This window comes from Pogoniulus pusillus, chromosome 16 (assembly GCF_015220805.1).
Source record: "Pogoniulus pusillus isolate bPogPus1 chromosome 16, bPogPus1.pri, whole genome shotgun sequence".
NCBI lineage: Eukaryota > Metazoa > Chordata > Aves > Piciformes > Lybiidae > Pogoniulus > Pogoniulus pusillus.
Window position 1 is genome coordinate 11877974 of NC_087279.1, and position 25744 is coordinate 11903717.

The 25744-nt window shown below is 46.6% G+C and overlaps 1 protein-coding gene across 5 annotated transcripts in view; it reads left to right on the forward strand.

Moving 5' to 3' along the window:
- CACNA2D2 (calcium voltage-gated channel auxiliary subunit alpha2delta 2) overlaps positions 1–25744 on the forward strand; it is a 217850-nt gene that overhangs the window by 86362 nt on the left and 105744 nt on the right. Inside the window, exon 1 of one of the 5 annotated variants that reach the window (XM_064156509.1) lies at positions 18699–18932. The exons of the other annotated variants lie outside the window; for them this stretch is intronic. Coding sequence (XP_064012579.1) covers positions 18792–18932 — 141 coding nt within the window. The 5' untranslated portion in view covers positions 18699–18791. Of the gene's footprint in view, positions 1–18698; positions 18933–25744 lie in introns of those variants that run through there. 5 annotated transcript variants of the gene reach the window in all.

A 25744-nucleotide genomic window follows, 5' to 3' on the forward strand; every position in this document is an offset into this window, starting at 1 on the left:
TTCTGTTGCCTGATTTCATAACGCAGCTTTGGAAATGAATTCATTTCATCTGCAGTGGAGCAAGGTGACCTGCTCGTGGGGCCAGCTTGGTAAAGCCTGGTGGTGGCTGGAGCAAGGCAGCTGCAGGGCTGTCCTCTGCTTCCAGAGAAGAAATGAGTAACGAACTTCCTGGAGAGGTGCAAGTATCCCCTCTGCTGCAGAGGGGTATGGGAGCCACGTCAGCTCCCAGGAGCTGCAGTATCCTCTCAAATACCTGACTGTAGTGAGGTTCTGCAATGGACATCTGGCAATATGGCTTGCACCTTGATTAACTGGAAGGGATTCTGTAGGCTGACAGACAAGGGGAAGGCTTGGAGATGATAGGTCTTGTGTCTGCATAGGGTCTGTGCCAAAAGGACTTGGTCACCCTTCAACCTGATAGACAGGAATGGGAGCACAAGAATAAGTGCTGTGGTGAGGGGCAAGGTTACTGAAGTGTAACCAAGGCAGTGAGAGTCACAGTGACCTATCTCCATGTCTGTGAAAGTAGAAGTAACTCTGAGAAGGTACACAGAGGGAATCACAAGACATATATGTAGGACAGGCAAGTCTCACGACTTGGTAGGATCTGAGTCAAGTGTGCTCAAAGGCTGGCCCAAGCGTCAGGATGGGATGGAGTTGTCCACAGTGATGGACAAAGATGGCAACTGTAGAGATTTGGGTGAAGAAGACTGTATTCAGTTCTTGGCTTTTGGAAGGTAAATATTAGTCCTGCTGTGGTCTCACATGAAGTGTTTTAGCATAAGTGGAAGGACCTGAAGTGTGGCTAAATAAGTGGGCATTGTTAGCACTGCATGTGGGTCTGTGGAAGTGAAAAGAGGGAAGAGCAGCTCTTTTCTGATTGTGAGCTGGCATCCCTGTGTTTACAAGGTTTCTGTGCATGTTTGAGCACATGTAATCTACTAAACATCCCAAAGATTTGTACCACCTGCAAATACTGGAGGAAGACACAAGTGATAGAAGTTAGCTGCAAACACACCTAGACACGGTGTGGCTCCTGTGGCTAGGCAGGGTAACAGAGTTACACTGCCAGCTGCTTTCCACTCTGCCACCTGAAGTTCAGCTGATTGGTTGCTGTGGTTTTTCTTACCCTTTTCTGTGACTCCTGCGGACATAGAGAGTTTGTGCATCTCTTGGGGCTGGGTCAAGGGTAGGACTGTGCTTGACATACAAATAACCTTTACTGTCTTCCAATTTGATTTCCTTTTGCGGGTTTTTTTTTTGGGCAGGAATAGTTGATGCACTCTTAAGAACTCAACTGATGGTGGACCTGACAGAGAGGAGTGATTCTGGCAGCGCTGGTTAGATGATAAGCACTTGATGCTGGTTTATTGCAGTGGAAACAATGGTACCTTGGATTGAATTAGTCCTTTTGAGAGGACTCCTTCAGAGCACAGGTGCTAGCTCGAGCAGTCTCATGCATCCAGCTTGCCTATAAATCCTTGATGTCTTGGGTTGGTGGTTCTGACACTAAAATCTGGAAATGGGGAAGGTGATGGGAAGAGGACAAACCAGATCTCAATTTTTAGTGTGTTGCACTGAACTGCCTTGAAGCAGTGGGGCTCCCACAGCTTCTTCTGCTATGCAACCTGTGTTTTCTTCTGTCTCCACTCTCCTCTTAGTTGAATCATCTCTCTTGGAGTCATTTCCTCCCCTTCTCTCATGACTCACTAGACTGATGATAACTTCTTGAAATATTTGTTTCAACACGTGAGCCAGGTGGGACTCCATGTCCCAGAGAGGGCAGGTGAGGAGCCTCTCCTTGATGTATGCATTGCCATGTCACTCAAGTGCTCACTCTACTCTCTCCTTTGTTGCAGGAGAGAGAAGGGAAATTGCCTGTGCTTTAGTGGGGCTTTGGAGGAAGATGGTAGCTGGCCTTTGGGTACACACTTGAAGACTGCCATTCTGATTAGGTGGTGATTCAGTCCAGTCATCAAAGAGCCTGCTTCCCTCTGTTCCCTCTGTGAAAATATTCATGTGTCCTTAGTAAAGTTAAACCTCGTGCAGAGTAATTTTCACTAATACATAGTTCCTTACCTTGTGTGTTGCATTTCTAGAAGCAGAAATATCAAGGACAAGAAAACCAACCTGGGCTGGATGGGACTGCCAGCTATCATGCTGTGCTGTGGCACAGTCTGGCACTAGCAGGACACTTTGATTTCCCATGTGCATTTCTGAGGAGTACTGGAGCCAGGGGTGTGTGGCTCCAAGGGTAATTGCTTCCTAAAATAACAGTCATCTACAAGGGCCTGGTTATTTGGTTGCTGTCCCTCCCCATTTGTTCCAGACTGTCATATCTGATGACAGTCTCATCGTGGGACAGAAAAATTCCTAGGAAGTTCTTTTCACCATTCCCAGCTATTCCAGCTGACACTAGAGAAAAGCAGCTACAGCTGGCTTCTGGGGGGCTTTCAGTCCGTGTCCTGTCCATGTTGACATGGATTTGCACCAGCACTAGCTGCCCCTTCCCGCAGTGTTGTTTCTCCATGGTAATTTTATTGCTTCACTGACCTCAAAGTCTCCTCTGGGTTCTGTAGTCCCAACTGCCTTTTATCCCCAGGCTTTAAGAGATAGAAGAGATGTTCTTCAGTACTACAAGCAGAGCTATTCTCCTTTGAAATGGAAGTAAAAAAAATATTGCTAAAGCAGAGTAACTACTGAAGGAGATGACATAAAATTTAACCAGCGTGATTCTGTGATTCTGAAGAAGTTCCAAGAATCTCAGTGCAGGTGAGGTGTGAGGAAACTGTAGATATGTTTTCAGCTGGGTAGAAGTTTAAGTGGCTGCTCTTGTCCACACTTGTGAGCTTGCCCTTGCTGGGACTAAGACAGACATCGTCCTTCACATGTGGGAAGGAACAAGGTGACAGGTTGCCAAATGACTACAAATCCCTGCTGTGTTTCCCTTGTGCTGAGAATCACAGGTGGCTTGCTCATGGCCCAACATCATCTGAAACTAGAATTCAGCAGGTTGGTTGATTTGCTAAAAGATTCTTTGCAACTTTGTAAGTGTAAATTTCCTATTGCTTTTTCAATCTCTCAGTGTGTTCAGACCTCTTCTTGCCTTTTTTTATTGCCCAGAGACACATGTGTAGGCTGGGGCTTCTCTGGTGAGCTTCTTTAGGAGACCAGCCATTGGAGTTTGCTGGTGGAGCACCAAGTGAGTCAGGGCAAAGCTATCACTTGGGGGTGAGGACAGGGTGACTCCTGGCTCTGGATTCTCAGGCCCAAGAAGAATTCTCCCTTCTACCCCTGTCTCCCTCCTTCTCCCTCTCTCCCCACCTCAACCTGCTTTCTGGGATTCCCCAATTCACTCACAGTGAATTCTCTTCCCCTAAAACCCCGGTGGCTCTGTTTGGTGCGGTCAGTGAAGATGAGCCAGTTCTCCACAGAAAGGAAATAAAGCAGCAAAGATAAAAGGCATTGGAAGGAGCCTCCCTTGTCACCAAATCCAGCAGCCTCTTGGCTTCTCCCTGTGTCCAGACCACAAGATCATCTCTTCCCTGTGCTGTTTACCATTCCCACTTTGTGGACCTGGGCTGCCCCTTCCTGCCACACCACATCTTTGGATGCCTCAAGTTCTGAGTGCTGCTTATGGCCACTGAGAAGACCTCAGCAGCCCAGCCTCACTTTCTCACCTGTGCTGGCAGTGCTAAACACAATAGATCAAGCAAGAGGGCAATGAGAGTGCTGCTGAGGTGATGACAGGATCTGGAAAGTGTCAGTGCAAGTGGCTTGTGTGGTGCTGGATTTCTGCTGTGCTAACCCAGCCTCAGGAAATTCTTCTATTACCACAAAAGTATCTCAACAGTGAAAAGGTGGTAAGGAGGTCGTTGCCTGTGGTGCAGGATCTAGGAGCTTGTTTCACTACCTTCTTCAGGTCTTCAGATACCCCAGATCTGATTCTTTTATAATACTAGGTGAAGTGCATGAGCAGTGCCTCTGAGTCTGTCCCTTCCCAAAGCTCCACAGACTGGGGCAGAAGGGAGTTGTGCTTTGGTTAAAGAGGCTGAGAAATGGAAATTTTAGATCCTAGCCTATGTTTTAGGCTTGTTTCTACTTGTTATGCACTTCTTGTGAAGGATGCTTTTGGATGCCGACTGCTTCCTCCTTCACATATTTAACCACAGACAATTTGCTTTGCCTCCTGTGAATGGCACATCCCACAGTTTACTGAGTGGGTTATGCCCTGAAGTGAGCTATTCATACACTGTAACCAGCCTGAAGACTGCTGGCAGTGCAGGTAGTCTACCCCATCTCTAAAAAGAGGCCTCCTGATCCATAAAACATGGTACAGATGTCTGTGAGCTCTGACATTGTCCCCATGGGATGCAGGTGACAGGAATGGGCTGGTGTTTTTTCTAAAGAGCTGGTTTAGTTTTGCATATTGTACATCATCAGCAAAATCTTCTGACTTAAGGTGAATGTTACAGTTCCAGTGGCCCTCAGCTGTGTGCCGTGTCAAATATGTGTTGAGCAGAAGTGCAGCAAAGTGGCATTTCATGTCTTAGAGAATTTATCATGTGTATTATATGTGTGTGTGTTGTGTGTATTTTAGCTACATGAATGTCTGTGTAGTAGGACTGGCAATGACAGAAGAGCACTTACCAGTAGTTAAGAGAGAAGTCTGAGATTTGTTTGCCCTGTTCTTGTGGAATTTAACTTCATATTTGTGTTGCTGTCTGTTTAGCTCCATTGTGGAATGACCATTTGGGGTAAAGGAGAGGTTTGGTAGGGGTGTTGGAGGTTCCTCTTTCTTCAGCTAAGGTGTAAGAGCTCCCACGATATGCCGTTGAAGACTTCTGGATTTTTGTGTAGTGAGAGTAGGAAAAACTACACTTAGTAATAGACAGGGTTTTTTGGCAGAAAAATGAATACAAAGGGAATGGATACTCTGGGAATTTTCTGTTTTCAAGGCACACTGCAGAGATGTCTGGCTGGGGTTCCTGTGGCTACATAGCCCAGGTGAACATGGCTTGGAGTTTGTAGAGTTTCCATCTTCCTTTACCTCAGATCCTAAGGGAATATGCCTGGAAGAGCTGAGATTTGGTGCACAGTGAATATGCTTGTTCTGGAGATGAGCAAGGCCTGAGTTGTTTTTTTTTTAACTGCCCTATCCAAATGCCTTCTCTTTTTTTGTCTCTACTTTCCACCTTCCACCCTTGGTTTTGAGTTTTCCCACTCACTGCCATTTTTTCCTCGCATCTTCCTTCTGATGTGGCAATGCAGTTAGTACTTTGCCTTAGGATCTTGTGGTGCAGGGTGAGGTGGGAGTTGGGTGCACTACCATGAGGTACATACCAAGCCAGCTTCTCTGGGGAGAGAGCTGGTCAGGGGAGCATGGTGAGATGTAGGAGCTTAGGCCGTTTGTGCTGTTAGTCCCGGTTGAATGCTCAGTGCATTACTGTTCAGCTGGGACTAGTTCCAAGTTCCATTTATGTCTGGCACAAGCATATATCAAGAGTGCAGAGGGGATTTAATTGGACAGGTTTATCCCTTTAACAATTCTGATAGCCGTGAGATTTCCCTTGCAGGTATGTGGTGAATGGAGTCTTTATCAGCTCTTCTGCTCCCTGATAGGGACAATAAAAGGTTTCACTTGTCTAAAGAGCTGCAAAAATTGGCATGCAGCAAAGCATCTCTCAGCCCAGTTCAGAGCATCTCCCTGCTCCCTTGGCAGCAGAGGCACTGACCTCTGTCACAGCAAGGGCTGGAAGAAAACAAGCAGTGCTGACATGGTGCCCTCTATTCCCTCCTTCACTGTTGAGGGTGCTGCTGTCCTCTGCTCTTGGTGGCGTGTGGTCTTTAGGGCAGGAAGCAAAGGGGTCAGTATTCAACAACAGCAGCCTCGGATTTATACTGTTTTTCTCCCCCTCAGCTGGCAGTCTGAGGTCCTGTCACCACCTTGCTGCCGTGCTGAGCTATTTGAAGCAAGTTCTTTCAGGAGCTCGTGGGCCAAGTTGTTGTTGTATTTAACTAGAGAAGTCCCAGAGAGGAGAGAGACCCTCCTGAGCTGCGGTGCATCAGGGGCCTGGGGTGGCTGCAGCACATGGTGCTGCACATGTGGCCCTGGTGGGTTTTCTTGCTGCACTGCAACAGGACCCTGGATTTTACCTGGGCTGGGCCTTCTGGTCATGCCAGAATGCCACCAGTAGTCGCTCACTGGTCTGCTGGATTCTGAACCAGTGTCCAAACTAAGAAACATGTTACCTGTCTCACCTAGGCAGCAGGATAGGGGAGGAAAGAGGAGTAGCTGAGGTGAGCTCAGTTGCAGCCTGTGATTTTGGTGGAACGTGGGGCTTCATCTGCCTGTGTACACCCACCCCATTCCAGCCATGCTGCCGTGAGCAGGAACATACATGGAGGGAGGGAGGGAGAGCCACGATCAACATCGACCTTGTGCATGCTGAAGTACAAACCATTTCAAGGTGCTTTGTTAATTCGTAGTGACAAATCCATCCCTCTTCCCGCTTCTTTGCTAATTGCTGGTTGGTGGCTTTGTTTTTAATTCTATTTTTAATTCACTCCTAATCAAATCCTGGCTGACTGTCCCCATGTCGTTATTTATTTATTTATTCATTTGAGAGTGTGTGTGTGTGTGTGTGTGTCTTCTCCTGCCTCACGATTGTTCTTGTGCTGGACCTGCTCCAGTAATCCAATTTGAATCCAGTCTCCCAGGTCTGGAATTCTAATTTACAGATTGCAGAGGGGAGCTGAACAATGCCCACACACCAGGATGGGGGTTTATTGTCTAATCTAATCAGGGACAATCAGATGTTTGTAACAAGTCTATCAAAACTGTATTGGGCCAGTTTGCTGAGCAATGTAACCAGCTTTCTTAATAGCACTAACGCGATTTAGGGCTTCCTGCACTTTCATGCAGATTATGTTGAATGCTTCCCTTTCTTCTCCCATGAACGCTTGGCAGCAGCCCAGCCCAGTGGGCTTTACAACTTTGTAAGCTGCCTGGTGCACTCTGCAGCGGGTGGTGAGGACACACGGCCTCCTGCTGCTGCCTCCCCTCCCACCACTGCACATAAGAGGTTGGAGGGGTGCTGGCATCATCTTGTTTGGGGGACATCTCTGCAAGGCACAGACCCAGTACTGCAAATTCATCTGGAGTCATGAATGGGGGAAAATGGTAGTTCTGACCTGATAAAATACTTAGTCTCTGTAGCAGGTCAGCAGCCCTGTACACGTGCTGTCAGCCTTCAGGCACTGTGGGCTTGCCTGGCTGTTGGGAAGAACAAATGAAGAAACTTTTGCCCTCTCTTGCCCTTGGCAGATTAAGGCTGCTGTTTCTGGATGTTCACTTTGAGAAGTTTGGATGGTTGCAACTTGGAAGAAACCTCTTTGGGGCTTTTTGGGATGCCCTCACAGGGCCTGGAGCAAAAGAATAGGCAAAAGCAGTTCTGTAGATGAGCTAATGTCTCATAGTGTAGCCTTCCTACCCAGATTGAAGTTTTCTTACTTTTCCTGTATTAAAGAGTTTCCTGACTTTCTCCTTCCTGAAATATCCCTCTGGTCCCTTACTCGAGTAGCTAGCTGTCAGCCAGCAGCTGAACTTACACTGGTTCTCACACTCCAGGTCTGTACCACTTAGTTCTGCACCTGGTGCCCTTACCCAGAAGTCTATTTTAGGCTTATGAATCCCTCCCTGCCCCGAAGCATCTTCCCTCTGGCAGGCAGTGTATGCTGCACTCAGCCCTGAGCAGGCACATCGAGCAGAGCTGCAGTTTATCGCTGGTGCCTGCTTTACATCTGTGCCTGGGATTCGTGGTCTGGGTCACTCAGCAGTGCTGGGAACTTTAGCTGGGCTTTTAGCTTGAACAAAGCCTCCCTTTGCACCTGCTGCTTGAGGACTGCCAGGCTGGTTTGCACGCACAGGGAGGAAAAAAATCCCTGCAACGGGAATGAACCTTTCCTTGAGGGTTTAATTGGTGGGCATGCCTTCTCATTCTGTGCTCTCCACCCTGCTGTGTGAGGAACCCAGAGACCTCTAAGACCAAGTGAAGAATGAAATAGTCCTTAAAGGGTGTTTATTTCCCTTCCTAAGACTGTGTTGTGTAGTTGACAGCAGTTTAGGAGTTGTTTTTCAGTTTCTCCTGATTTCTCCAGTGCAAGAGCAGTGCTCTTAGTAGAGGTGGAGGTAAGGAAAGCCATTAGTGCTGTCAAGGGATTTGCAGTGGTTGTAGTTCTTGGCTGTCTTAAAGCTTAGATCCATCAGCTTGGTCCTTACCCTCTCAAGCTGTGGAGGTCTGACAAGGCTGCCTTACTCCATGTACTGAGGAGGTGTTTCTGGGGGAGAAGGTTGAAAGGATTAAAGAAGGATGAGTACAAACTACTGATTGAGCTATATAGATAGATATAGATATAACAATGGTGAGTGATGTAATAGAGGAGGGGATCTCTGAGGGAATCGATGCTAAGGAAGGGAATTTCCAGTTAACTGTTTATAAAGCAGCCTTGAAACATGGATGGGAAGAAACATTTGCAACGATAGCGAAATAAAAGAAGCCATGTCTCTGCAAAAGGGATTTATTTGAATTTCCTTGGTTAGTTCTGGCATGAGAAAATGAATTTCCATGGCAGCTGGTTGGCTGGTGTTGCCTTTGTGTCCTGTCCTACGGCTTTATATTCTCTGCATGGTGGGAGAGGGTGAGAGGAGGATCTTTGTTTCCTCAAGAGTGACTGTAGTTTTGCAGGGAGTGTGTACCTTTCTGCTTACAGACCTGCTGTCAGTCTGAAGTGTTATCAGCTATTAGGTTTTGATCCCTGCCTCAGCTCCCTGGAATTTCAGCCTCTGCTTTCTATACTGCTCTACAGCCTTGAAGCACTCTCTGAAGCCCAAGGTCTTGAGCAGGAAAGGCTCCCACTAGTTTATTCTCCTGTTTCATATTTTTATCCCTGAAAGTCTGAAATGCATCATCTGAGGGGTAAGGTTCTTATATGGGAATAATTGACCTAGGGAAGAAAAAATGAATAATTGTCAGTTTAGTTCAGGTACAATGAGGAATTCAGATTTTTTTTCAGGAGTTTCATCCCCTAGTTGAACTAAAAATCAAGTATTTGTGTAGTGTTGTTTATGGACAAGTAGTGAAATTAAAGACTGCAGTGCTTGAGGGGGTGGAGGCTTGGTTGTGGAGGTTAATAGACCTGCATGAAGCTTTTTTTTATCACAAAAGCTTTCTTCAAATCCCACCTTTTTTTCCTAAAGAAAGGGGATTTGGCAGGTCTCAGTTCTGGCACAGTTCATCTCGGTAGGTCTCTGCGTGACTCCTGTGAGTTGAATAGGGAGAATAGCTGCAGGTGAAGAGCAGGAGGCAGTCAGGAAGGTGGTTGCATAATAAGCATTTAGCTTGGCTCTGGGTGAGTGGTGCTGTGCTGTTACACATGAGCTGGCACCAGAGCCAGCTCCCTGTCCTGGTGCATGGTGTCTGCAGGGGTCTGTGATGTCTGTTCCACGTGGCTTTGCTTTGCATCTGCTAAGGCTTTAATGAGGCGAGCCCAAAGCCTGTCAGCATCCAGCCCTACCCCATAGCAAGGAGCTATTATATATTCCCAGAACAGCTGATGTCCATTAAATGTTTGAGTGACACTACAACAATATGCAAAATATCCCTGATAAGGATTGAGCAAATCTTAATGAAAAAAACAGACGACAAGAATGTAAATTGCACATGCAGTTGTGATAAAGAGCCAGAGATAACATTAAAGAGATCGTATCAATTTAATGCAAGTTTAGTGCCAAAGCCTCTGATCTGCTCTTTAAAGAGGAGTTGTTGGGAGGCTGTGGTATTCCAGCAGACAGTGCTCAAATCGTCCTGGTCCTTTGGACTGGCTGTCCCTGCAGCTAGCCTGCTGCATAGAAACTGTCTGCTCGCTGGGGATTAATGAAAACCTTTTCCAGCCTCTACAATAAAAATAACGTTCCTTGAGGAAAAAATAAAGTGCCCTTTTGCCTGTTGACCTTTGGGTCCCTCAGAATGCAATTAGAAAGCAGCTTAATACAGCCTTGTGATGAGAAATCTGTCAGCGTTCACAGACAGGCTCTGAAACGAAAGCAAGCTGAAACTGAAGCCAGCAAAAGGATTTAACCATGCGGCTGCCTGGTGGTGCTTGTGGAGCCACTGGCTCAAGAGGGCTCTGTGGGGCTGGAACGGGGCTAGCTGGGAGAGCTGGCGGCAGCAGCAGCTGCATGAGCATGGAGCTGGGCTGCAGTAGCACTGTGAGGGCATAGGAGCTCATCCATAACCCAGCCTGGGCTTCAAGCATCTGGCCACAATCCCCCGTTTCCCAGACTGGTGTTTCTGCTTTGAGTCCTTTGTTCTGTCCCACTCTGCTCTTTCAGCTATACCACACCCCAGAGAGTGGTAGCCAAATGTTGCTGTGGGAAGAGCCCTTACAGGTTTGAGCACAGTGACCACACCAGCACTCCAGGTTTCTCAGCACACTGCAGGGTTGCTGGCTGTGTGTGTACCTGCCAAAAGGTCTTCCCAAAACTTTAAACTTGATACTGGGGATTAAAATTAATTTTAAATGGTGGGGAGTAGAGCTGCTGTAGCAACAGCTCTGTTGGCTTTGTGCTGGAGCAGTGTTTTGTGTGGCACACCAGTAGATGGCACAGCTTTTATATCAGCTTAAGAGGGAGGAAAGGCCACTCTATGCTGTTCCTGTTGCTAATCTTAGCCATGCCTGGCTCTCCACTCACACAAATGAAGACATCCTTACTGATGTGCTTATAATTCAGGAAGTTGGGTAAGATCATGGAAGAAGATGTTGAGCTTTGCAACACTGAGGGCACTGGGAAACCATGATGGGCAAGAGGAGGTAAGAAACCATGTTCTTGGGCGAATGTGGAAGCAGACAAGCAAACTTCAAGGTGGTGTCTTCCCAAATGCATTCCAGCAAGTGATTAAATCCCTTAAGCCAGGTATATTTGATACCTCCAGTTTTGCATGTGGGGAAACTGAGGCCTGGAGAGATCATACTTGGATATACCTGGGAACAATAGCTGTGCTTCCTAATTAAGCTCTGGGACTTGAGCTGCAAAGTGTCTATGCCTGGTTATTACAATAACACCTCTCTAGAGCTCAAAGCTCCTTCTCCCTGCTCTGCTTGGGTTTTGCACTAATGTTCCCTGGTCTGTTCAGACTTTGCTTTGTGAATTTTTTTTAGCAGACAGTGTGAATTGCACCCTTCTGGAGAGGTCAGCCTTAAATCTCCTCCATGTGATGCTGCTCAGCTGTTTTGCACCTCCTCTAAGTCAAGCAGCACTCTGGCCTGTTCAGCTTGGACATGCATATCTTGCCAAATGGTGGCTATTGGGGCTTGGAGAAGGGTTCTCAAGTGCAGTAAGACAGCCATGAAATAGAGAGGGAGGTTGCTTGTCCCTCAACAATCCTGTTCTGGGAGATGTGCAGAGAACCTAGTGTTGAAAGCAGTCTTCATTCCTACCTTCTGCCTGCTGAGGAACTTCTTTCCATAGCTGAAAATGATTCTTGCAGGTAGATGGAAAGGATATATCCCAAATCTTGAGGGCCTGGAGTGCATGTGGAATATAAAACAGAGTATATGTAGGTGCTGCCATAAATAGAGCTGTCACTCTTAAAGAAACGACGTTTCTAGTGCTTGTCAGATCACTTTAAAACCATTTTTATTACTAGATTACATTCTAAGATAAAGTTTATTGTAGCAAGAAAGAGGGAAGGTGTAGGATTTGACTGCAGATTTGGAAACACACTTAAAATTATGAAGAGACTTCAAGCCTTGGCTGAGGGCAGACTGCCTGCTTCAGGGTTTTCCTCCAGGGCATCTCCTGCCCAGGTCAGTTATAGGATGGTTTCCTCATTTTGGTGCAACCTCTCCCCTAGCTCAACACTTTATAGAAGCAAGCAATGAGATGCCACATGGGCATTGGCACAGAAGCTCCAGCTCACAAGTCTGTGTCCTGCATATGGAGCAGAAACCCTCCCAGAGCATCTGTCTCAGCTGGGAGTTCTTGGGAACACCTCCGTTCCTGAATGTGGCTTTACAACAACTGCCCTAAGATTTTGAGTCAAAACTGAGGATCAATCCTGGCACATGTTGACTTTCTTCTTTCCCTTCGTCTGCCCCATGAGCATTGCTGCTTAAACATTTTTCTCTACTGGTGTTCTTCATATATACTCTTACTTTTGGTGCTAAGTCTGCAAGCAAAAGAAAATTCTGGGTTAGGTGCCAACTCTTTTTTTAGCTCTTTTCTTCAAATACCAGCAGCAGCCCTTTTTCTAACTCAGTCCTTTCCATCTTTCTTCCTTCCTTTACCTAGTCATACTTATGTGCTTTGATATGTATCGGTGCAAAAGTTCTCTGTTGCCTCAGCTGTTTGTTTGAAGCAGCACACCAGAGAATAGCAGTCTCCTTCTCCCACCAGATTTGGTCTTTGTGTTGTTTAACTTCTACCTGCTCCATCTACCATACTACTATGGATAACCACAGAGCACATTACAGACCAGATGCTGGAAAAAAACAGTGGCTTTCATAGAATAACAGAATGATTTACGTTGGAAAGAACCTTTAAAGGTCTAGTCCATCCTCCCTGCAGTCAGCAGGGACACCTTCAACTGGGTCAGATTGCTCAGAGTCCTGTGCAACCTGACCTCGAATGCTTCCAGGGATGAGGCTTTTACTACAGCCTTTGCCAGTGTCACACCAGCCTCGTTTTAAAAAACCATTTCCTGCTATCCAGTCTAAGTCTCCCTCTTTCAGTTTAAAACCATTTACCCTTGTCCTGTCACAGTAAGCCCTGCTTGAAAACTCTGTCCCCATCTTTCTTTCAGGCTGCTTTAAGTACTGAAAGGCTGCAATAAGGTCTCCCTGGAGCTTTCTCTTTTCCAGGCTCAACCTCAACTGTCAGCATGACCTCACAGCAGAGGGATTCCAGCCCTTGGATGATTTTTGTGGCCTCTTCTGGACCCACTCCAAGAGGTTCATGGCTTTGTGAGGGCCATCTGAACACCACAGCTCCCTGCACTATGCAGAGTGAGAGAGGCAGGGAGGTGCAGACAGAAGAGCAATCTGCAACTGGGGAGGGCTATTTGGATGCAGCAAACTTGCATCAGAATGAGCTTGTGGATTTAGCCAGAATTTGGCTTCTTTGACTTTCAAATATTTGAAAGTCAGTCAGAAGCCAGCTGGATTTAACCCTTAGGCTTGTGCAGCACTGTGTTTACCTCTAACCTCCAAAGAACCAGGCTCATTTTCCATGCAGACTGATGTCTGCACTGCCTTGATGTGAGTGGGGCTTTTTGTCTCTCTTCAGCCCCTGTGCAAACCCAGAACCTCTGCAAGGTCCCATTCTGCGTAGCTGCTTTGCTTTCTCTATGCTGAGCAACCCTAAAACCTGAGCTGTAATAGCATCCCTGCTAATTATATCACTGCAGATTTATTTCATGGTAATATTATTGCTGGCCTCAGGCATCACCACTATCATTGGAAAACATCGAATGATCACAGCTCCTTAGCTGCCTCCATTAAACCTGTGAGAAGCGTCTGGGCCTGTTTATAAGTTTGTCTTTTGATGAGAGCCAAGGACTGATGAGCTGGTGGAGACGAGGTTTGCAGAACGTGCCCTGGAGGGAAGCTTGCCTCTCACAGCAGCCATAAGGGGCAGATGGCAGCATGGCTGGCAGAATGCACAGGCAGCCTGGGATGCGGGAGTGAGGAGAAGTCACCTTTGTCTCTTCGGGGCAGACCTTGCCCTTTCCCTTGCAGCAGTGTCCAGTGCCCAGGGCAGTGCTCCAGGCCAGGCAGCTCTGCCTCCAGACCAGCAGTGCTTGTGAAGTGGTTGGAACTGCTGCTGGGGAAGGGGTGGTTTGAGTAAGCAAGATGTCTTGCAATGCTTTCTGCTGAAAGACTTGGAGCTAGGGCTGAAGAAAGACAAAAACAGCAGTGCTCATTTTCAGCAAAAATGGAGAAAAACATTGCAGAAGTTTCCTCTGTGTTTTCTGTGCTAGAAATAAAGTACTGTGGCTGGTGAGCTGCATAGCAAAGCCTTTTGCTAAAAGCATGGCTGTAGGTCTATGCTGCATGCCCAGGGCTGTTCTGTTCCTAGCATCCATATCCATGGCTCTTTGGTGTTACAGGCTGTGTGCCTTATGGAGTGCAGTGGTCTGCTGGGATGAGGTCTGTAGGGTGAACTGCTTGGTGCTGAAGGCCTGATAGCTACACTTTGTTGTTTGGAGAGTGTTAATATATTCCACCATACACCTCAATACTGTGCAGGTTTGTTGCAAGGGAGTTTTAATCTGCATAAGAAGCCAGGTTTGACTTGTAGGAATGGAGCTACCATCATCCCTGACCAGTCTTTTTCTTCCCCATGGATGTTGGTGACCACCTAAAAGAACAGAACACTGTTATCACAGATCTGAGGTTTAGCTCATGTGGAGAATGTGAAGGTGTAACTTGGGAAGATCCTTTTCAAGATCTATAAAAGTAGATCAGTTGTTACTGATTTTAGTGTGCCTGGCCATAACGTCCTTCTTGGTTATGGTGTGAAGTGCTCCAGCATGGTGATGAGTGGGCCAAAAACTTGACTGAAATGGGGTCAATAAATTACATGCAGACAAAAGGCACTTAAACTGAGACTGCATCAAGCCTCCTGGTAATTTCAGCAAAACAGTCAGAGCAGAAATATGCTGATAATTATTTAAATTAGACTCCAAGCACTGCATTTTTTTTCCTTCAAGTAACAGCACTTCAGCACTTGTCCAGATGAGTGCTAATTTACCCAAATGGAAAGGTTTATTAAACATGCCAACCAGCGCTTTAGTAATATTTAGGACAGCAATTTTGCTTTATTATATCTCTTTAAAAAGAGGACACAAAACTTCTTGATCCAGCACCAGAGCAGTCAGAGGATACTGGGCAAGATCCATGTCAGCTCTACCTGGTCTTGAATTAAGGTGCATCATCTCTATTTCAATTCTGTTTCTCTGCCTAGTGCAAACAAGGGACCTCATTTGGAAATAACTTCACTGACTTGACCAAATTGAGGGACACTCCAAATCTGGACATCTGGGTGCAGGAGCCACAACTATGATTTGGGAACACTGAAGGATGAAATTGAGTTTGCTCCAGTGAAATGGGCCCTGAGCCCTGTATTGAGGAAGATGAGCAATTGTGTCATTTTATGGAGAAATTCAGGTGCATGAAGACAGTCTCAGCCCATCATTGACTGTTCCTCACTGGTCTGTCTCATGTGGCCTCCTCATCTCCCTTACCATGTGTGTTGTCATGTAGGTGTGCCTGCAAACTGGCAGATACAGCTGAATCTGAGCTGGAAGCTCTCAAGTGTGTTTATTTTTGTTTTACTACTGAGGCTGTGTTCAGACCGTCACGTTGTGGTGCCCTGGCTTTGCTCTTGCCTTTGGGGCTCTGAATTTCTTTGTCATCTTTGAGAAGGTGCTTCACAAAGCCAAACAAATTGAGGTTCTGTTGAAATGTCCAATAGGAGACTTCTGATGCTTTTTGTCTGAGTGCAGATGTTTGGTTCTGTGCCTTCTCGCAGGGCTCAGATGGGACATTAGGACTACTTGCACAGATTAGAGATAATATAGTAATATCTTAGTCTGAGAATCCCACGGAGAGGATAGCTGCATGGTGTCGATGCTTCTTGGAATAGGTCTTTTAGGCTTTGAAATTCCTCTGGGTCCTCTAGCATAAGAAAATCTCACCTCCTTTATGTGTGCATGCTCACCAAGGACATGAGGGTTAAAAATACTGTATAAAGAACCAAAATCTGTGTTGTGCTGTTCATATCTCTGGGACCTTGTTTGTGCAGAGAGGCAGGCACAGAATTTTGAGAGGATTTCCAGCTTGCTGTCATTAAAGGTTTAACAGGGGTTGAAGGAACAGGGTACAGACAGAAGGTGACTGACTTTCTGCTGTAAGACAACACAGCTTGCATGTATCATGTTCATTGATAATGACATTTCTCCATCCTCTAATTATTGGTGGGAACTGTCATCTCTGCCTTTGTATAGTAGATGTCTTTCTTTACTGATTTTTTCCTTCCCTCTTTACTCCTTCCATAAATATCTTCTCCCTCTCTCTCTTTTGGCCCTTTCCTCCCCAAGATTGCTACGTTAAGCTATCATACTATAAATCTTTGGAGCATCTGGACCTCTGGCTGTTTGCAGAAGATTTGGCAAGGGAGAAGCTATTTGAGTTCTGGGTTATAAATTCTTCCAGAGCTTGGATGCAAGGTGCAGCTAACAGTGCTGGGATGATTTTGGCTAAATTCCAGGCACTTGGTCTTCCTTCAGTACTGTCAGGTGTGCAAGTGGTGTCAGAGCAACAAGTGGAAAAGCTGTGGCTGCTCTCCTTTGCAAGTGTGGATGCTACATGTCCCAGAGGAGAAAAAGAGAGTTCTCTAGAGTTAATAGAGGAGCTCTAATCTCTCTAGAGAGCTGGAGTCACCCTAGGCAGGTTGAATATTGTTGCGTCCTATTCTACTGGAAGTTGCGGAAGAGCTACTGGGAAGAAACATGACTTCTCTGCTCCCCAGCATGGGTGGGCAGGAGGCTAGGCAACCACTGCTGATTCCCATCTTTCTCATGCTCTGGAGAGTGCAGAGCACTGTGCTGTCACAGCTCCTGAGAGAAGGGCAATGCGTGTCCAAGGAGGGACCTGGTGCACAATGGTAGCATCACATAAAGGTGGGCAACTTGATACTCTCATGTCTTTGATCACCTTTGATTAGCCTTGGGCTTCCTGCTCATCATTGTGCCAAAAGTTATGCTCACCGTGCACCTGTGGGCATGGTGTCATGAATGTTTTCTGCAGACCCCAAAGCTTGCAGTGGCAGCAGTGTTGCCTTACCCAATGTGCTTGGTGATGCCAGTTTAGCGAGCCCTGCTCTGCACATTCTCCAGCTGCCATGTCCTACTGAGCAGTTCTCGTCTTCTGGTAAAGCTCATTTTCCATCAAGCTTTGCAAAATACAGCTGCTGCTAAGTGTTTCAGGGCAGCAGCCACGACAAAACCCAGCTAGGGCTATGGATTTCACATTGTGCAGTGCTGCTGCTGCTCACAGTCCTGCAGTTGGCCGGTGGGAATATAACATTTCCAGGACGTGGAATATAAATGGAAACTATTTGAATGGAAGCTCTCACCCTTTATTCTTGATGATACATGGGGTTTGGTGTTCAGCATCACATAGACAAGGGTGCTGTGACACCTTGTCTATAGTGGAACCACAGTGACCATGAACCATCAGCTGGCCTCATCCCTCCACAGTAAGAAGGGTGTGGGGAAGGCAGCTTAGAGAAATTCTTCTGGTTTATCTACCTTTAAAACCTGTAGAGAGGCAGACAGTCTGGGATTCAATTTGACTGTTCTAGCACCTTTCTCACCACCCTGATTGCAAGTGCTTAACCTCCTCTTCATTAATCAGTTTGAATTTTATCTAAAATTCATCCTCAATGCAGGCGAATTAGGTCTACTGCTTCAGTTTGGGACTGAAAATGATGGCAGAGCATGCAGGGTTTAGCAGAGGAGCACGCTGCAGCCTGGGACATAGTGACACTCTGTTTTTGGTGGCTCTGGACTGACAATGCTGGAGGGGTCAGCTGTGCCCTGTGTTCCCAGTTCCCCAGAGGGGCTACAGGCAGGACAGGTGTGTGATGTTGTACCGATGAATCTCAGGTGACATATGACTGGGTTGCCATAACCCAGAGTCACAGTACAAGTCAATCACCAAGTCATTGAGGTTGGTAGAGGCCTCTGGAGATTATCTGTTGAAGCCCTGCTCAAAGCAGAGCGAGCTGGAGGCAGGAAATCACTTGTTACTGGGGTTGCTGTCGTTGTCCTCATTTTACAGATGAGAAGAGTAAGCCCTGGGTAGTGACCTGACTGCCATATATGGAAGGCAAGTGCAGGTGAATGGAAGGCAAGTGCAGGTGGTTGGGGTGACATGCCTGGCATGAGAAGGTGAAGAAGATCTTAAGGCTGCAAGACATACATGTGTGCTTACTCACAATTTCAGGAGCTCATGGTTGCAATGGCACTGTCTTTGCATTACAGATTTTTTTTTCAGGAATTAAAGCTGCCAAGTTCTGAAAGACCTGAAGAGCTTTAAGATCACTACATAAATGCATTAGAGAGGTTTGTCTTCTTCTCTGAACAGCTCCTTTACTGCTGGATGTTTTTGTACAGGCATGACTGGAAAACAAGGAATAAGGAAAGTAAGAGACAGTGACCTCTGTAGAGTCCTTGGTCACCAGGGGAAGTCACCTTTCTGCTAAGGTCTTCTGTAGCAAGTACACTTGAGAAGTGGTCCTCCTCTGTGTTTTGCTGAAGTTCAGACTATGGGGGCAGTTACACAGCCCCAGTGAGTGCATGGCCTCCTGGGCCATCCTGCCTTGCCCACAGAACAGTCTTTCAGCTCCTGCCACAGGTTTTCCTGGAAAAAAAATGTGCAAATAGTCAGGCCCAGGTGTGGAACAAGCATTCTTCTGAGGTAGCTCTGTCCCAGCCAGTCAGAAAACATCTTAAACACCTGAGGAGTATTTTGTGGTAAGGCTTCATCCACACCCTTTCCCTTGGAAGAGATAATGACTGCAAGGTGCTCGCTTTTATCTCCTCCCTCTGTCTGAAATCTGTGGGCCTTCTCCTGGTGCAAACTCCCTGGTGATGGCTGGGGCTGGCTGGCTGTAGTGCTGCAGAAGGCTGCTGGCCAGTTTACCTAATCCATAGCGCTGAGCCGAAATGCAACGTGCCGGCTCTCACCGCGCCGCAGCTGTAATTTCCATCAAGAGGGAGCAGGGGGAGCATGCTCATGAGGAGACGCAAGCTCTCTCGCTGCCTGCATCGCTGCTCTCCATTCCTGTTTGGACTGCAAAAGAAACGGTAACCTCACATCTGCTTTACTTTCTGTTTATTTCTTCCCTGTCTTCCTGGTGAGGGCAGATAACGCAAGAATTAACCTCCACTGACTTCCATGACTTCCTAGGAAGAAAATAGATCATTTGCAGGCTGCTAAGAAAATCAGTTTTACTGGCAGGACCCATACCTAGAGGATATTCTCTCTATTAGGCTAGAGACACCCTGCCCTAGTGAGACCACACCTAGAGTATTGTGTCCAATTTTTGGCTCCCCAGTTCAAGAGAGACAGGGACCTGCTGGAGAGAGTCCAAGGGAGAGCCACGAGGACGATTTGGGGATGTCTGCATCTCCACTGTGGAGAGACACTGAGAGCCTTGGGGCTGTTTAGTCTGGAGGAGAGAAGACTGAGAGGAGATCTTATTGTCTATAAATATCTGAGGGGCATATATCAAGTGGATGGGGCCAATCTCTTCAATGGTGCGCAGTAGTAAGACAAGGAGCAGTGGGTACAAACTTGAACATAGAAGGTTTCACTTCAACGTGAGGAGAAACTTCTTTACAGCAAGGGTCACAGAGCACTGGAACAGGCTGCCTAGAAAGGTTGTGGATTCTCCTTCTCTGGAGACTTTCCGAACCCATCTGGATGCATTCCTGTTCAGACTATCTTAGGTGGTCCTACTTTGGCTGGGAGGGTTGGATTCGATCTCCAGAGGTCCCTTCCAACCTCTAATGTTCTGTGATTCTGAGTCTCCACTGTGGACCGAGAAGGCTTTTATAGCCCTAACCCAGCTCCATCGTGCAAAGCATCTTGTGCTTCTTGTGAGGGTCTGGGACCTGGCATGTGAAGGTGTTCTTTACATGGTGTTGCTCAGTTAATCAGTGGCAGGTTAGCACCTTCTGCTTCACATGATAAAAAGGAACGTGGTGAAAACAAACCAGATTTTGCTGTACTGCTTGAAACAGCTTGTGAGCTGGGCGTTTGTCCCTGCAGTCTTCTCCTTTGCCTTCTGCTTTTTGTTGTGACTGATGGTTGGAACAAGAGGAACTTGGTGTCATGGAGCAGCTCTGCAGGCAAAGCCTTCTGGCAGTCTGGACCAGGATGTATATTTGCGCTGCTGCTCTAGTCTAGCTGCTGAGCTAATACTTTGATGCTTGTGGATTGCCTCATTAGGTGGAGGATCTGATGATCAAGTGATGCACTCCCTGCTTCCAAGATCACACACCAAGGCTGGTTTTGCTGGTACAACATCTTTGTTCTCAGTTACATGAAATTCTTGTTACTACGGTGCTCATAAAGCTGTTCCTAAAATCCTGGGCAATACAGCAGGAGTCTGGTCTGAGCCACTGTGTGAAACAGGAATGGTAGATGTCCACAGATGTACCACAGGCCAGTGGTAGTACTCAATGGCTGTATCTGATTGTGGATCAGGACTTGGATGGTCTTTTTTCTTTTGAGGGAACTAGAGTGGGCTTTCACACTTTGAGCTGAGGGAGCAGGGCTGGTGGTGGTGCGGGAGTGGTAGAACACAAGCTGCCTGCAGTATGTAGGACACCCGCTCCTGACTTTTAGCCAAGCTGAGTTGGAGGAGGGAGTCTTACAGATGACTTTGTTGAAGTCATCAGGAGAACAGCATGTCTCTGACTTGCTTTATAGGTCTTGTGCGGATTTCATGTGCCAGAGCTAAAATAATACATGATTTGTTAAACTGGCTTTTTTCACGGCTGTAGGAAACAACTCAGGCATTCAGCCAGAGCAGCAGAGAGCACTGATCAGCGTTGGCAGGGTGGGCTGTGCTGACTGCTGTCAAGATGCTATTTCAGAGAAGACTGGTGAAAACAAGGGAGTCAAAGTGGTAAAACTTCTCCATGCTGGACCTCACTAGGCAAAGCAGCCAAAAGAGGGGGTGTAGGAAACTAAACAGGAGCACGAGGACCGCCAAAGTGATGGCAGTAATGTGTGTAGGAAAGCTGCTAGAGGAGTGAAGGAATCGGTCTGGCTGATGTTTCTGATAAATACTGCAGATGCCTCCAGGGCACAGGAGTCACAGCAGCGTGGGGTACACTGTGCCCTTTCAGGTGATGCATCTGATGGACTCTGAGTATTTTCCCCAGTAGACTGTGGTAGGGTGTCTGTTCTTCAGGCAGGGAGGTTTAGTGAAGACTTCCTTTACTACTTTGTGGAATCCAGAGCTGACAAAGGGCACTTAAATATTTAAAACTGAATCATGCAGGAGCTGGACTATACCAGGAGCAGCCACACCTGGTCCATGGTAAAGAGGAGCTTTTCTGTTCGCTGACAGCCACCGCTGCACATTCAGTCTGCAGCTGAAATGGGCTTTTTTACTGTCTTTCCTTCTTGTAATCTCCTAATTGGTCTGCTTTGTTCGCTCCTCAGTCACCGTAAGCGTTAAAGCACAGTCGGTCACATTAGCTAGCCCCTTTCCATCTACATTATCTACTTAAGCAACTTCCCAGTTCAGATTTTCTGGTTTTTTTTCCCCTGCAGCTTCCACCTTTCTGATGTACCAAGTGTGTCAGAAACACTGGTCTCACAGTTGGCCACTTACCCACCTCCCTCTCCTCCTGGTCAAGTCTTGGAGAAGTGTTAGCCTTGCACAGGGATGCATTCACTGTATCCCTCTGTTGTGGTCCTTTGGATACATTTTTGTGTTGTGGTTTTGTTGTTGTGAGGGGAGGATGAATGATTCATCGCTGTCTCACAGCAGAGAGGTCAGCGGGTCGCCCACAGCCATATCTTATTATCATCTGGAACTTAGTCTGCTATGGGAATGCTAACCATCTGTAATACATACTGCTCATTTCTGTGGTGTGCTCATAACCTCTGCTAATTATTTATAAAGGGTTAATTAATAGGATTCAGCTCTAGCCAGCGACCCAGTGTTCTTTGTTTCTGGTCCTTCAGCTAAAGGAACAGCGCTCTTACAGAAAACAACAGTAATTTATTCTTGAGAACCAGGGTTTGAGGTGCTGTATCAAAGCTCCACGAAAAATGGAATGTGGTGTCTACCTCTTTCCTCTGATCAGTGATTTAGTAATTTTATACAAGAAAGCAATCAAGTTTGTCTCATTATATTGGTGCTCATTGTTCAATTCCATTATCCTTTTAGGCGTTTCTCTTAATGTTTGTTCCACTGTTTCAGTAAGGCTTGAAATTAGACTAATTCCCTAGATCACTCTTTTTTCAGTTTTAAAATGTAGATGAAACAGATTAAGATTATTGAGTTCTGAAAATCAAAGAGGCAATAAGGTAGAACCATTAATGTGCTGAAAGCCACTGTTTGCCTGGTCCTGTTAGCCCCTGTTCTGAAAGCGAAAGCAGAGGGCACCCGGCATAATTAAAAGGCAACAGGTCTACTGCAAGTTAAATGACACGCTTTTTAATACAGCTTGTAGCTAACTGGTAGTACTTGTCGCTGGGAGATGCTGTCAGAGCAAGAAATTTAGCAAGACAAAAGAGGGGAAGCTTGTTGTGAAGAACGGTAGCTCTGATGCTGCAGTTGTTGTGATAATCCTCGCTGGCTGGTGTGCTTACTGCCATTGTAATGATGGGTTACGTGAGTGATGGAGGCTTTCAAGATCAATGTGAATATCTGTAAATTGAGCTGAGGAGAAGATGAATGACCAAGGCTGTTCTGTTTCTTGCTTTGGGAAGATTTAAGGCAATAATTAGTGAAGCCAGGAAAATTATTTCCCTTAGTGCAAGATAGGTTTTGTAAGACATGAAGCTGCAGTCTTCCGGCTGGGGAGCGTTGGATCTTTCTCTAGACCATTTTCAGGATGCAGAGGTTGGCAGGACTCCAGTCCACTTCCACGGCAGCCTTTGTGCATTATGAGCACACCACAGACTAAGGCCACCTGGCAGTATCTCTCTAAGAGCATCTCCTGCTCAACTGCTTTGTATCTATGAAGTATGATGGGTCGGGAACAGGAGTACCTTTTGTTACAGCTGCCTTTGTGGATAAGCCAGATAAATTCTCTGCCCTTCCAACTCTACCAACTGCTTGAATGTAAAATACTTATTTTCATCTCTCCCAATGGTAATTTAAAACTAAACCTGCTGCTCTAATGGGAATTTTTAGGCATAAGATGTGCATCTTCAGTGCTTCTTGTCCCCCTCTGCTACACTATTGCTTTCTAAGCCCTCTCCTTTAAAAAGGAAGCCGTTTCTTAAATAGGCAGTAGTTTTTCATGCGTTTTGCCCATTCTGTATATTAAAAGATTTTGACCCCTCCATTTACATCTTTTGGGATAAAAGTAGTAAGCTGTGTCAATTTGGTTGTCACTGTGCGGAAATCAGTGAGTCTACGAAATGCATAGTGTCTGTGATTGCCTGCATTTAAGCCTGATTATGTTCAAATCACCCAAACAACACAAAGTGCTATGCAAAGTATAATAGACTGTCATCAGAGGCAGACAGAGAGAAGGGGAAACAACTCCCGAGATCTTGGTAGAACCCGGTGAGTTCTATACACCAGCCCCTTGGGAGTGTCATAGAGCCATGAGTCCCAGTGCTGCTTTGCAAGCACTGAAGCCTGGAGATCCCTGAAAGGGGTGAGGCTTTAATGCCAAGAATACATCTTATGTTTTAGTAAATGCATCCCAGAAGTTAAGAAAGTGTCACCATTCACGTGCTACCAGACTCTACCAGTCTGCACTGATGCTAACCATCTCACATTCCTGTTACATGTAATGGAGATGAAAACAGGTTCTTTGCCAGCTTCCAAAGAATATGGAATAACCCACTAGCCTAACACCCACCTTGCTGCTGAGCAGTGTGTCCAAGCAACCTGGTGCCTGGCCTTTGCCAGGCACATTTCTTGATAGTTTCCGCCCCACCAAGAGCATGCAGTGTGCTCTGACCATGCTCAGGCAGGGTGAGGACGCTCCTGCTGCCTTAAAGTCTCTCAGAGGCAGTATCCATCGTTCTCTTTACCACTCCATGGGGTTTTGTCATTGTAGTGCTCCTCACTTGGGAGGCAGTTTCTGCACCCCAAAATGATTGCCTTGGCTCCTAGCCCAGCAGGACATGCTCACAAAATAAAGATGTCAGTTAATATAACTTGTTTACCCTCTAGCTTAGGACACTGGTGAGCTGGCAGCACCTGGCACCTGTCAGAAGGGAGGTGAGGGCAACCCATTACTCCTGCCCTGCAGGGCTGTCCCCTGGGATCACTGCATGCTGTACTGCCCATGGCATGGACAGAGCCTGCTGCTGTGTGGGTGACCTGCCTGGCATTCTTCATCAGAGCTCTGTTAAGTCAGGAGGGCTTCGCTGTGCAAATGGCTTCCAAATCACTAACTTACATTTACAAAAGCAAGAAGAGGGATTTTCCTTTCTCTTTTGTAGTGCTTTGACTCTTATCTATAGAGTCCCATCTGGATTTGCAGTCCTCTGATGCATGGGTGCTGTGGGAGAAAGAAGAGATAAAGTGGGAGTCCTCACCTCCCCTCTGCCTCAGTGTGGGCTGCTGCTGATTTAAATTGCCACTTAATGCATTCGTCCATTTTACTCCAAAGGAAGTTGGAAGAGAGGAGGAGGATGAGGGCAGACCTTTTGCTCGAAGCAGGAGGTTTGGCTTGCAGAATTCAAGCTTTACTGTTTCCCAGTTAAGGCCCTGTAATGTCTGCAGTGGATAGGAGTCACAGGCTTTCCTTTGGTAATGCTGGAAGGTCTCTGGGTTGGCAGTTGTTTCCTGGGCATGTGCTGTGCATTTGGATGTGCGTGGACACTGCCTGGCACAGCAGCAGGTCTCTGGGCTGGATAGCTCTGGGGACTGTCACAGCAGCAAACCACTGCAGCACTGGTGAAGGGGGTGAGCAGAGAGAACTCTGCTTATCTCTAAGCAGCTGTGCCCGGGAGTGTCCTTGCCCTCTAAGAAAGCATGCTTGTTGTAGTTTTAGGACTGTGCCCTCAATCTTTTAAGTAAATTACCAAGAAAAGTGGTTGGGGCTATTTCTTTTCTCCTTGCTCTCTGCTAGTTCTGTTTAGGGCTGTTGTGCTGGATTTTCTTTCTTTTATCCTTTTGCATTCCAGCATGTCTGTCTTTTTCCTTTATACTGAGATTTGTCCTTTCTTTTATAGAAATTAAAATGCCACATCCTTGCCAGTCTGAGACTGAAGCGAAAGTGTGACTAGAGAATAGTTTGTTTCTAATTGAGACCTGAGAAATATCCTTCGATAATGCTTTCAGCTATTATGCGTGGGAATATTTTGATTACACTTGTTATGGCAAGCCCACATTCTGCCATTGCAGAGGACAAATGAGAGCAGGATTTCCACCAAGAGGTGTCTATCCTGAAGAGCAGATGGCTTGGGGTGGGAGCAGTGCTGCATGTGCACGTACATTGCTGTTCGGCATGCGAGTGCGGTGTGAAGAGGCACACAGTGATGTACAGTACTGCCAGGTTTGCTTGCCCATACAGGGCTTTTTGGTTTTTCCTTTGTGCTTCTGTGCCTTTTAGCACTACTGAACTCCAGCCCTTTGGCTGTTTCCTAAACACCAGGTGAACGTCCCTGGTGCCTTTTCACTGTGCGGTGAGAGTGCCCTGGAGGATGAGTCAAAGGCTTCTAGCAAAGGTCTGTTGGTCTACGAATGACGACTGAGAAAAGCCACTTGCTTTGTGTTATTAAGCTTAACTCCATACCTGGAACATACCCCTAGGTGGAAAACTGCTGGGAGTCTGTAAGTCTAAAAATAGTATTTTTTTTTAATTTAAAAACAGCTGGAAAATGCTGCTGCAGAGTGAGTGTCCAGCATTGATGGGCAGGCAGGAGGGGAGGATTGTCAGCAGGAATATTTGGGGAGTATTTGTGG